At 42.1% G+C, this 17,778-nt stretch overlaps 1 protein-coding gene across 1 annotated transcript in view; it reads left to right on the forward strand.

Annotated features, from left to right (window-relative positions):
- Positions 1 to 5,377, forward strand: part of dntt (deoxynucleotidyltransferase, terminal) — a 29,176-nt gene extending 23,799 nt beyond the window's left edge. The window contains exon 11 of the mRNA XM_037272433.1: positions 5,085 to 5,377. Coding sequence (XP_037128328.1) covers positions 5,085 to 5,171 — 87 coding nt within the window. The 3' untranslated portion in view covers positions 5,172 to 5,377. The remainder of the gene's footprint in view (positions 1 to 5,084) is intronic.
- The last annotated feature ends 12,401 nt before the right edge of the window (positions 5,378 to 17,778 follow it).

Consider the following 17,778-nt stretch of genomic DNA (forward strand, 5'->3'; position numbering starts at 1 on the left):
GTTTGATTGTCCGCTACGTTCATTTTACTCGCGGACCAGAATTGCCATCTAGAAAGAAAAAAAAAAATGTCGCAACACAGAAGATGAAATCAGATTGGACAGAAAAACAAAAATACTGAAATGTGTGATCTAAAAATAGTCTTTTGTTGTTTTCCACAAACATTGAAACATGACTTAGGCTAGGACTATGCTATGCGGCTAACGGTATGCTCATTCAATTCAGAATGCTTATAATGCATCACGAACTTCCAATGTTTTATTCCAGTATTCATGGGACTGAAAACATTGTTTGTTTTTTTCCGCTTCTCTCTATTGCTGGCCATTCATTACATTGGGGCAGCCAAACCCTCTAAACAATTTTCATTTGCAAATGTTTGCTCCTCCACAGGCGCAGAGAGCAATAAGATTAGCATATTTTGAGTTGGGACCTCCATGTTACTGATGAGGAATTCATTATTTACTGGACCTTTGCCTATTTTACAGGCTGATTAGCAAGCCAGGGAAGGTTGGATAATGACAACAGCACTAAAGCCAATATAGCTGTTTTATAAGCAGCCCTGTTTTACGACTGTTCGTCTAATTGCCGGTGTGATTAGTGAGTTGCATGTGCCCTCGCGGGTTCTATCTCTGGGGTCCTGCCGAATGAAACAGGAGAGAACATCGGATGTGCAGCTGACGATTGTCCAAGGAGGGCGCAGGTGTTATCGACCTTATCCCACCTTCTCTGACAGCATGAAAGTCTTTTTTCGCCTTGACATTTGCTCTTTTCACAATGCTAAAATCATTTCTTTGTCGTAGTGAAGGGAAAGTTTGAGGTTTGATGATCATTGCTTTCTAGGAAGCAGCATCATCATCAAAAATCACCATGCAAAGTAAGCATGTTCACTGTGATACTTCAGGTTTGAACTCTTTTACCAGCACCTTGTGCCCTAAACCTTTCAACAATGCTCCCCAGTTTCCTGTCACTGTCATTTAGCTGCACTAGTGTGATTCCTAACTTGAAGCACTGAGACACATTTGAACCAAAAAAGAGCATCTTGCTAGAGCTGCAAAGCATGAACACAAAGTGTCAGGTCCTTGGCGGATGTTATTCTTCTCAGACCCAAAATTGGCCTGCAAATGTGGAATAGTGTTTAAAAAGCTGCACCTTTTAACAGCATGCAGACGTTGAGTGGAAATCAGGTCACTGTTTGATTTGATCATTCACCATCCGCCCTGCCCTGTAGTTTGTCCCAAATTGCAGAAAGCAATTGTTCCTGTTTTGCCACAGCCCTCCCCTCATTTGTGCACTGACGTAGTCTAGAACAGTCACTCCCAACCTACGTTGAGGAAAAACACGCATTCTAAGGTCGACAAATGATATGGCACACCGCTGTCACAAAAAGTGGATACACGTGGATAATTATTATATGTTATCTTATAATCATTTGTTCCGTCTGCCTCAAAATGACTGGCATCGATAGATGAGCAAAAATAATGAATGAATTATTTTGGGCCAGTTAAGTGAAATTTTCAACTTTCTCCCATCGCATCTCAAGAGCTCTCACGGCACACTAATGTGCCCTGGCAGACTCTGGGCTAGTGGAGAGAAAGTCCACGCATGTGTTCCTTTTGCTTGCCAGATGTGGATGAGGTGCCCGTACAGTACTTTGAAAGAATGTGACATCATTTCTTTTATTTGGATTCTTGTATATCGACACTGTGGAATTGATACGCCTATGACTACTTTCCAAAATTTCCCTCCGTCTCTGTCCGGGATGGGGCAGGCGGCCATGTCCATCCGCCTCATCCATCAAGCTATGGGCCGGACGGCACACGGAGGGTGACGGCTAAGAGGCAGATGTTTGTCGTATGTGTTCACAGTCACGAGGGACGTCATTATGGAGAGGACAGCGAAACATGTACGAAGCTGATTAGCAGCTTATTAAGTCAAGGACATTGACTCACAAGAACATACTGCTTTCATTTGGGTCTGGAATGTTGATGGATTGCTCATGCTAAAGTAGCAGCGAGGACTGTGCATGTGGTCCCCTCCAACAGTATTAGAACAGAAAGGCAGATTTCTTACTGACAGGTGTGTCCGATTATTAATTGCTCCAACAATAATCAGCGATGAATGGATAAGCTCGGTTTCAGATTTGTGTTTTGCCTGCGGAAAAGGCATTTTTAGTAGAGGCGTGACCAATAATGAGACTTGTAGTATGTCTCATCCAGTTTTGGGACCTACAAAAATGAAATGGTCCAGCATATTGGAAATTCAATTTGCACTGTGGGAGTCAGCCTCTTCCACAGTCTTTGAATTTGTGCTAGAACCTGAATCATGGGTTTATTCATAATAATCTTTTTTTCCACACAAGCATATGCAGGTGGTGGTGTGAAGTGAAATGTAGTCCTGATCGAAATTAGACCTGACCTTGATGGAGGTCTTTGCTTGGCTGAGTACCATTCTAGCCCAAAGGTAACTCAATCTGTACCACCTCCTCAGTTTTAAAAAATAACAGCTGCTCTGTGTTTTGAACCCCACCAACAAAAATAACATTTTTGCATTATTAAGGCTTGTCTTTCTGTTTATGCCCAATGTGGAATCGTCGGAGTTATAATATTCACGAACACACGGTTATGTGGTAAGCAAATCCAAACAAACACCTTGCGAAGGTAAAGTATGTGAGAATTTGGGGAATGCAAGAAAGTGAACAGAGCACCAAAGAAAGGATGGAAGTCCTGAGCGGCGGTAATGGCTGAATGGTAATGTTGAAAATCTCATCTGTGTTTGCCCCTATAGTGGGATTGTCCTGCCTTCTCTCTGAACAATAGGCCTGCCATGTATTGTAGTAGAAGTGGATTTACTGCAAATCACATCAGCCATGTCAAGCACTTTTTTTCCACTCCTCCATATAGCTTCAGACTGTTATGGAGTTTCCTATTGTATCCATCGATGACAACGATATGTCTGTATTTTATTTGAGTTAAGTTGTCGAATGGGCTTAATGTTATGAGCCAGGCAAAAGTGCGCCATTTAATGTGCCTCAAGACGATTTCACTCTTATATAAATGTTCCACGCCACGGTAGTTTGTCTTTCTGAAAACAAACGCTGATAAAGCACATAAACAGCAAATATTAACAAGCTATAAAGTAGTTTGAGGAAGCAACCCATTTCAGATCATGAATTTATGTTTTTCTCATTATGGACACAACTGGAAATGTGGAAATTCCGATGACTATAGAAGTTTCAGCCTTTGAAATCAGCTGATCCATTTTTCATCAATGCAGTCACACCTTCAGACATCACACACAATCTTCCCAAGCACCCATCCTGCCGGAATGTCTGATCTTGATTAAGGAGGAAATATAACAAGAAAAGTACGCGGGAAACATATTTGAAATAACAGTGCTCACACTTTCTGTCCGATTGCATGTCCAAACTTTTATATATATATTTGATTTTTTCCATTTTTCCTCTTCTGCTCTGAAAGGCTATGTCTAGTATGTACTCGCACCTTTTTGCCTGGTGGCCAGCCTGTCCTTTGCATTATCTTTAACAAGCTTAGAAGGGTGGACTTGCATTTCTCTCTTGGCTGACAACTTGTTGTTCCCAGTTACTGTATGTCTGCCTGCTGCTGACAGCTTTGCTTGCCGTTCTTTGCCTTTTTCTCCCATCCTTTTTGCACATGTCAGGTCCAGTTTAGCACTTGAAGGCAGGATGTGTCAAAATCACAGCTCATTCTCTGGCACAGGCAGTCCCGCTCGCTCCCAAGGTGAGTCAGAGCTCGTCAGCACTCTTATGGAGACATAACCCCCATCACATTGCTCTGGTAGAGGGCTAGCTGTTAATAACCTAGTCGTGTTTTGTCAGGGAGAGTGCTCATCTCATCTGCGCTCGCACGTTTGGGGAGAAGGAAAGAGGAAGCAGCGAGGTGCCAACCGGCTGGGTCTAAGTGGGACATTTTCTTGTGACAAGCTGGGACAAAGACACACAAAATACACAGCAAAACTAAGTGAATAAATACTGTTTAGACTGTATCATTGACCATTACAGATATTGTCATTACAAAAAGGATTGATGACCAGAAAAGGGCCATCCTAAACCCAAGGAAGAATGCTGCCAATTGCAGCAAGACTCCGAAAGTTGAATCAAATACATCCTGCTGACAAAAGACCAAATCCATTGATTCGGAGCACACTGAGTTCCGATGTGGTCATCCGCTTCTCTCCTGTCGTCATGCCAAAACCAGCCTGCTGCGTGATTCAATCCGGGCCAGCGGGATGGCTATGAAAAGTGAAAAAAGATGACAGTGACCCTCCAGCTATACGACGTGTTAGGAGAGCTGTAATTTCCCACTGTCGGTGAGAATGTGAACAAGTGCTGAATCCTTGTGATTGGATGAAGAAGCCAAGGAAGAGCAGATAGCTACGTTTGTTGTCCTGATTGGAGCCAACATTAAAATTAGGACCGTGCAGATACCACGAGGTGTCTGACTGGAATGTATTCAATAACGAGGAGGGAGAACACATACTATACCATCTATCCATTTTACGAACGACTTATTCTCACGAGGGTCGCGGGTGTGCTGGCTGGCTGTCTGTCTGTCTGTCTGTCTGTCTGTCTGGCTGGCTGGATGGCTAGCTGGCTGGCTGGCTGGCTGGCTGGCTGGCTGGCTTGGGGCAGTGAACTGGCCGCCAGCCAATGGCAGGCCACACGTAGACCAACAGCCATTCGCATCTGGGGACATTTCAAAGTGTTCAATTAACCTACCGTACTCGTTTTTAGAACGTGGGGCGGAAAATAGAGTAGCCTGAGAAAAGCCCCTCCAGGCACCGAGGGAACATGCAATCTTCTCGCAGAAAGGCCGAAGCCTGGATTCAAATCCTGGACCCTTGTACTGTAAGCCGGATGTGCTGCACACACATAAAGTAGCATCAGTATTAAATATGCAGTATTAAATATTGCTAAAAATAATCAAGGAATGACAAATACAGAAGATTTCATTGTAGACCCTGCTCCGTTTCTGCGTACGTCTTTGGGTACCTGCTTTGACAAATTCCTGTGCATGAATGACTTTGTAATTGTTTGTCTCCTTGGTAGGGAGAGTTCCTGACAGCTAGGAGCGAAGAGGACATATTTGCTCATCTGGGTCTTGAGTACGTTGAGCCTTGGCAGAGAAACGCATAGGCATTCACTTCTTCTTCCATTTGTCAAAGCCGCCGCCGTCGCCATTAGGCCCATTCGTCTGCTGCAAAAGTCTTGCTTTTGATTTTCATACAGTTGTTTACCACTGATCCTAGTTGTTGTTTTTTTTTTTTGCTTGTGCATGATTGATAATGTAGCTCATTCACTGTTATCAGGAAGTGAATAAACACACCGCTTCATTCACCGTTTGCTTGTCTCCAAGTGTTGTAATGACATGCAATACAAAGACGATTGCTTGCCTTTGAGGGAGACTGAAAGAAGCACAGGGGGAGGCAGAAAGAGAAAGCCAAGTTGGGGGAGACAGGAAACAATGAAAAAGAGTGGTGAGGGCTTGTCGAGAAAAATGTTGCAATCACTCTCTCGGCAGGAAAGTGCTCAGCGTGAAGCAGAAGAAGGTCTTGTGGGAATTGAGTGGCGGGTAATGAGCTTCAGATAAAGAGCCTTCCGTGTCGCCATTCCATTTAGCCTCTGTTTCAGTCCACGTCCAATGCAGATCAATTTAGCTGCTATTCGATTCTCCAAAATTCTTTAGCCAATGAAACGTCTCAATCACACAGCAGAGTCAAATGAGTGGCAATCAGCTACAGCGGCAATCCAGAATGAGTGCATATGTCAACGGACGCGGATATTTGAAAGGCAACACTGTAGTCATTTTGAAATTCACAATCTGTGAGGTGCCTGGAGCTGTGTGACCATTTTGTGGAACAAATGCAAAACTTCAATGGTAGCTTGTGTTTTCACTTGATTTTCCGCTATGTTTACTGTTAGTTGGCAGTCTGAATATTTTAGAAGGAATTCCATTAGCGATCACTGTCCAAATGTCAATTCCTCCTTGCTTTTTCGATTTGGAAGTTTCCAATTGTAAAAGCACATACCTTTTGTTTATTCATTACTTCAAGTCAAACCATATCCATTTTCTATTGCCTTTGGCTTGCATCCATGCATGCACGCACGCACGCACGCACGCACGCACGCACAAGCTTTTTTCGACCCAATTTTGATGTCTGAGAACAAAGGTGATTGGTATGTGACAACATGATCAATTGGATGCAGTCATTTCCATGTAAGTCATTTGCTGATGTCGTGATTCAGTTATTTCTACGCGTGAAATCGTCTTCAATTTTCAGTGTTTAAACCACGCAGCAAAGACCCCTGACGTTTGATGCATTCTGTTTGGCACAGCATTCAGGTGTGCATTTCAAACTTGGATGGTCTGATATTTCACCTGACCTTTTGATAAGCATGTACAATTTGTTATGTGGCAGTGTAAGATGACATCGGGCCGTCCTGCATCTCAGTCTATGTGTCACCGCAGATATCACACGATTGAGCGAGAGAGCTGAGGATGATATGTTGACAGTTTGCATTGATGGAAACTGCTCAATGATGAATGCTCTGTTCTTTGAGAAGGACACACGCACTCAGGGGAACATGCATCAAACAGCCGTCCCCTCCACAACGAACCCGAACATTCCATAAAATACGACTGAATGTTACTTGACTGTCTATACGTTAAGTTAGGAGGGATATAGTCAAATGAAATATGAACCGCCATTGAACACAGAATGATCAAAATAATGATGGCAAAAATAATGAACGCTGAGGCCATTTTTTTTTCGATTCGGAAAAATGAATACCCAAATTGAACAGTCACCTTCTAACATAGGATGTCATCTTGAAAGGCCAACTAAAGCTGAACCTAAATGAATTGCCAACAAGAAGCTCGAAAAAAATAAAGTTCCAACTGTGATGGATGGATTGTCATTTGGTGGATGAATGATCCATCCGACTTTGCCTCTTAATGTTAACGATAATAAGATACAATCTACTTGCTGCAAGCACAAGTAGGGTGCTATGATTAAATTTGGAGGTGATTGAACACTTTCTTCTTCACTTAATGTAAAACCATAAAGGCTTTGATTTACATGACAGCGGCTGTGTATGGATGCGGGGACCACAGATTGATATTGTGATGTATCATATCATGTTCTCTTCAGAAACAGCAGTGATACACCAGCATCAAATATTCATGTTGAATGCAAATGTGTGATGAACAGGCCCAGAAATCAGTTTTGTTTTTATATATCCTCCCAAACAGACATTATCGAAATATAAAATACACTGAAATATGATTTGACTTCACTCTCAACAAGGCAGAGGCATATCGAATCATCAGAAACCAAATTCTGAGCAGAACTCCTGCGACAAAGTTTCGTTTGTTTTCTTCAAGAAGACAGTGATTTATTGGCTGCTTGTGTTGGGGTTTCAGTGCACATGTTGGGACCACTCAAAGCCAACAGAGAAGGTGACAGAATAAGGACACGGCGGCGCGTCCTTGCCTCTCAAGGCCCGTCACAAAGTCAGTTGAGCCGGAGTGAAGCCAAAGCAATGTGCTGTGACCAGCTCCCAGACAGCACAACAAAGTGATTGCAAGACAGCTACCGAAAAATGCCCACAGGCTACTATCGCATAGTCAGAGAGAAAATAATCTTTAACCTACAGTGGCATCACACAAGTAATTACATGCCCCGTATTTTTGTGAATGTTTCATAGAATATTTCAGCATTGTCGCGTAATATTTAATGTCAACACAAATGGCATTTCGTTGTGACAAAAACGAGATCATTTCAAAATGTTTTCTGCTGCCATTCAGATAGATCGCTACCCTTTAATAATAAAAAGGGTTAGGGGAATCAGTCATTTGAGAACCTTAATGGTAGGTCAAGACCACTTATCTTTAAAGACTATTGTAAAGTCTCTGAAATGACTTGAGTACGTGTATTGGTAGTAACGCATAGAACGAAATTAAAAAACTCAAAATGCCGCTGAGGAGTTGAGATGATCTGGTATCATGGTTTTTTTTTGCCATGCCAAGTCATTGTCACACTTGCTGATTGCTTCTATTTAATAGATGAGGAAGTGTTTTCACTGGGGAAATTTCAATGCATCTTTAATTGTCCATCTCACACAAAATGAGTTCCTGTCCTAATTTATTTGGCTTAATTTATCAACAAGCTCACTTGAGAGCCTGAACCTGCATTGATTTGTGCCTATGCAGTGATTTCAGCAGCAGCGCTTCTTACAGTTGGACAGGATGTTGCTTCCTGCTGTTACAATGCTCTATGTTTCAAGCATTACATTACACGCCAATTTGAAAAAGACGTGCTGAGAAAGCTACAAACAAACCAAGCGAAAATCAAGTCAAGGTCTGTCTCCTGCAACAGTCTGGATCCTGGGCACTCCCTCGGTCTAATGAGCTCGCTCATGCCTGCTACTTTGACCGCGCTGCAGTATCGTAATCACTGGAGGATTTAGAAATATGGGTTTCTTTTTCAAAGATGCTGCTCTTTATCCACCAGTTCCTAAGTGTTGTAAAATAACAAGACAAGACTTGCTATTAACTGAGAAGATTGAAAATGGCTAAATGTAAACGGTATCACTTCAATGCCACGCTACTCTCAGTCTAAGTCAGACACGATCTTGAGCTGTTCATGTCTTTGTAAATTGTTGAGGACAATTGATGGCATGCTTTCCAAACAAAGGCTGGATCTCATCTCTCTTAAGTGCAAACCTCCTGAAGCTTCACCAACATATCAAACATCTCCACTGTCTTAAATTCCCATTGAAGCTCGGGCATACTCAATACTTGGGGTTAGTCGGCTCATTGATTGATTTATTTCATCAGTCACGCGTAAAGAAGGTGTTTGTTTGGGACAATCATTTGCTTTTGTTTGTTTGGGACAGTCATTGGCTTTTGTGATGTTTTCAAAGGGAGGTGCTTGAAAGGCGTTTGGCCGTGGGCGCTGACTTTCAAGTAGTGGACGCCGCTGGGTTCTGCCTTGACTACTTTAATCAATGCCAGCATGTTTTTTTAGCATTTTGTTTTTAATGTCGCATGCTGTTAATGCCATAAAACAACATATGAGATGGTGCCCGGGATTTCACAGAAAGCTTGCCAAAATGGGACAGGAGGAAAAAAAACACTGTCATTCAAAGTAATATCATATTTTGCGGTGCAGCTGTTTTATGGTGTTTACTACAATAACAAGGTTTCTTCTCCAAGGGCCCAAGGGTCTCTCTCTCTCTTTAGGTTGTGTGGATGCAGGAGTCGACAATGCACTGTACTTTATGGCCCTTGTCTTGAGGTCTGCGGGCTACACTCAGACAGCTGGAGGTAATTCACTTTGCTCCATTTTACTGGCTATCAACAGCACATGGGATGATAATAGCGGTGCAAAACCTTAAATCATGTCTTCAAGAGCATTTCGGTGTTTTCTCACAGGTTACTGTGTGCTATGATTATGGTATGTGTGTGCTGTATGGTAAGTGAGCTAGACTAAAAAGGGCTTGATGATCTGAATGTGTCAAGGAGTGGACAGCAACCATGCATCCATCTGCCGCTTGAGGCTCGCTGTACATATAATGGCATTAAGATGATGCATGGTCCTTTACGGTCCTGGCTTGGCTACGGTGATATTGAGATACTCTATTAGTTGACCATTTTCTGTCACTGGCTCATTGGGCAAATTCCTTTACCCGCCGAGCTCATGCACGGGATGAGGGTTATTCCTCGGGAGCCCGGGTAATCATTTAATGAGGACATTTGTTTTCGTCTCTTGCTCCCTTCTCGCCTTCCCTGCTCCAAAACGAAAGCTGTCGACGTGGGGTATGTATTAGGGTTAGCTGCGGCACATACGTAAATAACAGCGGCGTGACAGCAAAGCAAGTGTACGCCATACCATTTGGCCCTGCTGATGACTCTGACTGTGGTAGTCAGTCTCCCAGATGATCTCACTCTTTCTATTCCTTTCATCGTATTCCCCTGCTACGATTCAAGTGAGAAAGTCGATGTGCCCGGAACTACTTGTTCATTCAGGACGCATTAAAGCGAAGGTGAGTGAGAGAAAGAGAGAGAGCACTGTATGGGTGCAGGCCACACACTGTTGATTGCTTGACTAATTCCTTTTTTCTTTTTCCATCATTATTCTGGTTTTGGTTACATTCATACAATTGACTACCTTGTGATTGTAATCGTACTCATTTTCGTGATATCAGCCAGATAGTACTTCATCCGAGCTAACAGCGTTGGTCCGTTACTGAAAATGACTCACTTATTGATAGAAAAAAGGGGGATATTAATCAATGAAGCCTTTGTAAGTAACAACCTTGCTATTCTTTCAAAGCGCAGTGAGAATTTGGCTGTATTTGGCGGGGATAAAGCCGACATAATACATTGTTATTGATCTCGTGTGAAGACGGGGCTAAACAGTCAATAGCAAATGAAAGTGAATCTTCCTTTTTTATGAGAACATCCTGCTGAGAAAAGCTGCCTAACCTTGTAATATGTGCTCTCTGCCTGCCAGTGGAACAGACAGCGGTATCTTTAAGGCTGCAAAGTTCTGAAAGCATTTCAGAAATGTTGCTTTCAGTAAGCGGTTCTTGTTGCTTTTTGCAGACCAGAGCAGGTGAGTACTGGAAGAGTAGTGAATTAACACGCTATCTTGTATCAGATTTTATTGATGAATAATGTACATTTACATGTATGCAGAGTTTTTGCATGTGGCAGGCCTTAAACAAAAGCCATTGCACCTTATAAATTGGTGTAGCACGTAACGGTAGCATTATCATAGAAACACAACTACACACAGTGAAGATAAGTACCATGTCTACATCTCTGGATCCCATCAGATATTGTCACATTCATTTAATCAAGTTTATTTCATTCATTTCATGGTGAATGAACTGGTCAAGAATTGATTTCAGATTGATTAAATTAACTGCAGATTCAGCGCTTCAATCTCATCATCTCCATTGTTGTGTCAAGCATGGCAGAAAAGAATAAGATTAAAATAAGTGGGAAATGATAGACAAGTGTGTTCATAGAATCGCTCACGATGATCAGTCAGTAAGAGAGCTCCCGAGTTGAGTGGTTGTGAATGAAAAATGGAGATTCATGCTCGGACAGGGTATGAGGACAAAGAATAAGCCAACAGCGCAAATGGCCAGATGGAAGGAAAAAAAGTGCGAAAGATAACCAACATAAACGACTTACTTTTCATGTTTCTGTAATTGCTAAGAAGCCAGTATTTAGAAGTTGTTGAGCTGAAATGATGCCCATGATTGTAAAAAGAGGGTTTGCTATGGTGAAGTGGATGCAAAAGGCAGATGGAGTCCCAAATGCGGGTGAGCCCAGATGGAATTTCCCACTCCGAGCCATCGTCTGCGCACCGTTTGTCTACTACATTTAGGACTCGCTTTCTCATGAGCGCCACCTGTATTTGTAACATATTGACACATAACACATTATTAATGTTGCGAATGATTAATGAATAAAATGACCGATGATTAATGCCGGCATGTAATGACAATACAATAGAAAAGTCTAGATTTTGTGCCAACCTTATTCAAAAAGATTGAGTGTCAGCCAGTAACGACTAATCTTAAAACAAAAACAGACATAATACTAATACATTGACTGACCCAAGTATCATTGTAGACAGTATTATTTGCCATTCGATTGTGGGCAAGTCTAAATGGATAATTTCTCATGACCATTTGGGTAAATGAGCTCATCCCTGCAGCACGAGATGGCTCTAATCTTTTGACCTAATCTCCACATTCTACCTAATGTAGCGTGCAAAAGGCTCATCCAAAAACTGCATAAGTCCAATTATGATTTCATCCTTTGCAATTCCACCTTATGTCTACCTGAACACTCAACAATTTAACAAGCATTTAAAGCATTTTCCGCTTACTTAGCCTGAGTGAAACACTTTGAAATCATTTGCCGACTGGCAGAATTGACATATAGGTATATCATTTTTCCAATTCCAATTTGTCCACAATCATAAAGAGTGTTAACCAGTGATGCTTTTATAACAGGCTCACAGGCAGAATTTCTCTCTGGCTGTAAAGACTCAAGGACTTTAATAACCTTTACACTTTAAAGAGAGAAAAAAAAAAATGACATTATGGAAAAGCTGACAAAGCTTTCACATATCATTGGAGCTCACGATCCAGATGGCCTAAATGGCATCATTTATCGTCATCTAACCTTGCTGTAAATAATGTGCGTGTCAGTCAATGTGTAGCACAGAACGTAGCATCGTTCTCAGCTAATTCTGAATTTGAAGTGTTTACCAGTAAGTCTCTTTCCAAGCCATCGCAAAAGATATGAAACGAAAGCGCTATGATCATGGTTACAAGGTTAAGAGAAAAAAACAGCGCTACTCCTTATATGCTAGCTTTCGGTTTGAAGATGTTGAGATTGAACATTTTGAGCGGTACCATGCTTGCTCTATTTTGGATTGAATGACATTTGAATATGTCATTTTGTTACTAACCTATAAAAGTAATAAACCTCCGTGACAATTTTAATTGTTGAATTATACATGACTTACTTTTGGCAAATGTATTAATTGCGAATGCTTAAAATGCCATTTGCTATTAAAACTGCTTCATTTCAAATTTCAAGGACAAGTGGATTACATGTGCAATGGGGCAAAATGAATTAATGACGTATTTCACCCTTGACAGGGTGAAATGAAAAAAACGCGTAGAAAAAAGAAATCTTTCAGGCCAGAATTCCACTGTTCCTCATCACAAGCCTCAGAAACTGAAAATCATAAACTGAAGCCATCGATGGTTGTGTTTCTCAATTATAGCACTATGTTCTTTTTGGTGAATGTTTGGTTAGATGGGGCGTGACTCCAACATTTGCAATTTGGCATCGTCCAATATCTATTTGTGAGATTGCTTTCGCCCGCAGATGGTTGAAGCTGATAAAAGCTCCAAACAGGTGGGTGAGCGTGTCTCCTAATTAATATCCTCATTGTTCCTACTTGGTCAAGCATGCATCAGTAATCTGAGCCGAGAAAATCACCCTCCCTCTGATTGTATTCCAATTCACCAAAGCACCACTAGCATTTTGAATAACTCTGATGTTCTTCTCTCTATGCTCTATGGAGATGAAATTGCCTGTGGTTATGTTCTATTGTGGCGTTACAGCTAATTGGGTATCTCTTGAAAAACTGTTTATTTAATGCATCAATTATACCCTCCCTTCCGCTCTTTGACTTTATCCGGACACAGTAACTCCAGTGTGATTATTCCCACGCAGAGGGAATATAAATTATAATCCAAAGTCACGACACCGACCAAGAGCGCTTACAGAATTTGAATTTTTGTCGCCGAGGTCGAATACAAAAAAAAATTCTTTTTGATTAAAGCTTATCTTTTGCACAAGATAATGAGAGAGATAACGAGTGATGTACTGTGAATAGTGGAAGCACCTTTATTCCAGAACTAAACCCAGGTACATGCTTGGAAGAAAATTAGTACTCTTTGCTTTTGATTGCCCATGAGGAGAATCACCACATGCAAATTTTGGTGTCTCAGGTATTTATCATTCCCTAAAAAGGAGATCAAGGTACAATTTCTGATTTTCATTTGAAGTTAAAAAAAAAAAAATAAATCAAAACTGGGATGTCAGACTGCAAACAAAAAGAGCACCTGCTGAAGTTGACCTTGCTGATGATACCATTGACACTGTCACGCCAACTAACAAAGGCAGAGATCATTCAGACAAAATATCAACTCGTCCCCCTCTGGACCTGCAGAGGGCAGAGAAAAACAGCCACATCACCATTGACCAAAGTTCCTGTCAGATGCCAGGGATGGACGGCCATATTGCCGACAAACCACAAGGGAAAGCCTGGTAGTGAAAGAACAGCGAAAGCAAAGAAAACAAATCCAGAGACTGATCAATCAACTACTTATGTTTAAACACTCAGGGGTGACATTAGCCTTCATTTTTGAATTGTAACATTTCTGCCGGGCGGCCAGCCGGCTTCCATTTACTTCACTGTTGCTAAGCTATGAATGAAGGTTAAGGTCCCTGTTAGGCATGCTTGGCTGAATATAAAATGAACTAGTTAAAAATGTACATTTAGCTCTCAGGAAGTTTGTGCTTTAATGGGTCAGTCCATTTTCCATGCTATTTTTTACACGATTGATTATTTTACAAAGCCTTATTTCAACACGCGTTGCCCCTTTTCAAATTCCCAAGGTATAAAATAGGAAAATGTTGCATTAACTTTAACACAAGATGCAGTATTGCAGGTGCGCTTTTGTTGGTGAGCTCATATTTTGATGATTTGAAGTTAACATTCACATCTAGGTGCCTACTGCAATGCTTGAATATAAGGTAACTTATTTTTAGTATGGCCTGACAGGCAGCCACATTGATGGGGGGGTAAAAGGTTTAATTAGAAGCACAGAAAACAGTGAGTCATCTGCACTACATCTATAACATTTAGATTTTACAAAAGAAATTCTTACAGTAGGTAATTGTCAGTTTTAGCAATTGTTTTGACTCACATGCAGAAACCAACTCGAAAGTCCAGAAGGAGTCTTTAATGGAGGTGATACCAGTGGAGGGTGAGCAGGAGGAGCTGAGCCAGGAACAGCGATGACGGAGCGTGAGGACTTCGGCCAGAGCGGGGTGGTCCGTGGAGGAAATCTAAGAGCGTGGAACACACAATATTTGGTCAGAGAATTCAATGGCGAGAGGCCCAAGCGTGGAGGAGATCACATAGGCAGGGCACTCAGGCGACGAGGCGCTGGCAGTACGCTCCTTAAAAGCCTTCCCTTGACGAGCCTGATCAGCCCCACCTGTGGGGATCAGCCCCACCTTTGGGGATCAGCCCCACCTTTGGGGATCAGCCCCACCTGTGAGTCATCCGCCACTGCTCACGGCTGCCCCCTGTGGATAAAAGAAAACCCTCCCGGACCCTAACAGTAATTCCATTTTCAAAATGTGCTTCTAGTTGATCAAGAGCATCCAGAGGAGGCGGTGTGAAGAATCACTTGATTGAAAAAGTGATTGGATTATTTCTCCATTGCATCAGTGCTTCTTATGGTCCAAATAGTGCGCCTTCTTATTTCCATGACGCCATTATTAAAGCCTGTGTCTCACCTTGCCGTGATTGTTTGCGCACGTAGTAAATGTTGGTATTTCGTCAGGATTCCTAAAGGTTGCAAACAGTTTTTTTTTGCTGCAAAGAAATTCTCAATCAAGCGATGATGGCGACAGAGTGAGAGAGTCTTTCACGATGGCTGGTGAACCACAAAGAGGGAGTAAGATACCTCTCAAACGTCAATGTCACAAAGACAAGCCATGCGCTCACATTCCGTTTCTTTGCCTTAATGCATTCAGTCGCTGATGCTGAAAATCTGATCAAGAACACAGTCTGCTGCGCCATAAGCAAGCTTGTGACTTGGAAATGTGTCACAGCATGTGATGACAATAAATGAAGCAATTCCATACCACTTTGTATAATGTGCGTATGCTTGACTTTGATTGCCGCCATGTCCATTTGATGGTGATGGGAGCACATCTAATAAATAAAATATTTATTCATCCATCCATCAGTATGTATCACACAGATGACGATTAATCAAAGAACGATTTCACTTTAAATTAGCCGCAAATGAAAGTGATTTAAATGAGTCCCTCGTTATCGGACAGATTGAACTCATAGACAAAATGCACATCAACAGTGTTACTTTTTGCAATTTTCATATATTCTTCGTGTTCACAGTTTTCTCCTCCTGGGTGAAATGCGGAGCTCTCGAATCGGTCCATTTTATGTGAGAGCCCGGGTTAACAAAGCCAGTTGATAAGCAGCATCCTAGAACTGCTTAGCTTGATTTGGTTTTCAGGCTTTGTCGATCCAGATCATGCAAAGAAAGCCTGGCTGTGTTCAGCTTCCTTCCATGGCCTTCCAGCAGCCGGAATAATGAAGACTTTGCAGGCATGTAATAACATAGCCTTTGCTCTGTATACCATGTGCTTTTGCATTACGAGATTTGTGCAGCTATGCTAAATTACAGGCTCAAGGGTGCATAAATGGGTGATGAATGTCCGAGTCCATTTGCAGAAGTCTGTGCTTTCCCATAATCCTAGCTTGAATTGAATCCACTGTTCAGCCATTAACGTGGTTATTTGTCAAGCCTTAAAAGCTAATAAATATGCAAACACGTATTCACGGCATATCCCGAAAACAGGCCTTTACAAATCACCAAATATTTGCTAGCATGATTGTGGATTATTTAAGCAAACACACAGGTACATGAATCATTGCCCGTCAATATTTATTTCACAAATTCATGAGGTGTGGGCTCCTGCCTCTGGACCGGACCGGTGATGGATAGACGAATGAATGAATGGACGGGCAGACGGAAGAGCAGATAGATCCTTCGGCGGAAATCATTTTATAAGATACGCCGACACAATCATTAACAGCAATAAGAAAGGAAAGTCTTGTGTCATTTGAAAAGAATATGTTCCCTGTGTGAAGAAGTTTCATTGACGAGTGAGTAACGTTGAAGTGAGGTCAGCTGATAACGCAGTCATGTATCCATCGTTTACACTTCTGAATTGGGTTCCAAACCCGCCCGCTAGTTTGCTCTCTGGGCCAGCGGGCTCAGAGCAGGATAATGAACTCCTGCAGCCAGGACACATTTCACATGTCAATAAGGTGAGATACTCCAAAGCCTTGATTTTCACATGCCTGGTAAGGAGCAGCTGCATACTACCTGCACAGTAATAGGTGCTGCTGCATTATCGCCTGTGAATGCGCAAACAAAAGCAAAATGGTCATTTTACGACCTCACCTTCTCCAAATAGTTAGCCAGACCCCTGCGGAGAAAATGTGCTGAATCGATGCTTTTTCCTTCAACAGTAAATACCTGGAAATTGAAATAAGAGCAAATAAATAATTGAACGTGGTAGAGTATTGAAAACATAGCTTTTTCAGTCTACTGTGTCGAAGTATGAAAACTCATAGGAAGCACCTAGTTCATAAGCTCTACTTCCCGTGGCTAAGCACCAGTCTGTTCCGCCTGCTCGTATTAAAATATGAATGCAACTCAGAATGTCACCTATTCCATATTATTAAGCCCTTCTGAATTCATTTGAGCAAATTGAGCATTTGCAGATGCAAATTAATCACTGTAAATATTTGACAAATAACGCAACAGTGTGAGAAAGCGGTTCTTTGCTCCATGAGACGGATAACGATGGTCAGTGAAAAAGTATTGCATCCCATAAGAGCCGGTTGAAGTTCAGGTTGCGGATAATAGTGTTGGAACCTGACAAACAGGAATTTCCGTTTGTGCAGTGTCTTAGAAGAACTCTCCCTGCAGCAGTTAACTCAAGGCAGAAGGCAGAAGGCAGAAGGCAGAGCGAGTGAATCCCCACGTGGTGTCTGCTCTCCCAGCCTTTTGTAGCACTCGCAGAGGGGCATTATTGACAGATAAAGAACCGTGACGTGGCGTGATGAAGAAGAGCGGCTGATTCTGGAAGCAGCGTGTGACTTATGCTACATGCATACCTTAGGGAGGGAGGATCCACTGCAAACATATTAGGTTCCCTCAGCTAACAAGACATCAGTCCTCGGTGTGCTTTCCGATCTGTACAAGCTGATGCAAGCTGCCCGGGGATTCGGAAACGATGCTCAGCTTTATCTGCTTAATGAAAATTTCATCATCAGGAGTGTTTCACTTTTCAGGCTGGGATGGGACAAAG

This window comes from Syngnathus acus, chromosome 15, assembly GCF_901709675.1.
Source record: "Syngnathus acus chromosome 15, fSynAcu1.2, whole genome shotgun sequence".
Taxonomy (NCBI): domain Eukaryota; kingdom Metazoa; phylum Chordata; class Actinopteri; order Syngnathiformes; family Syngnathidae; genus Syngnathus; species Syngnathus acus.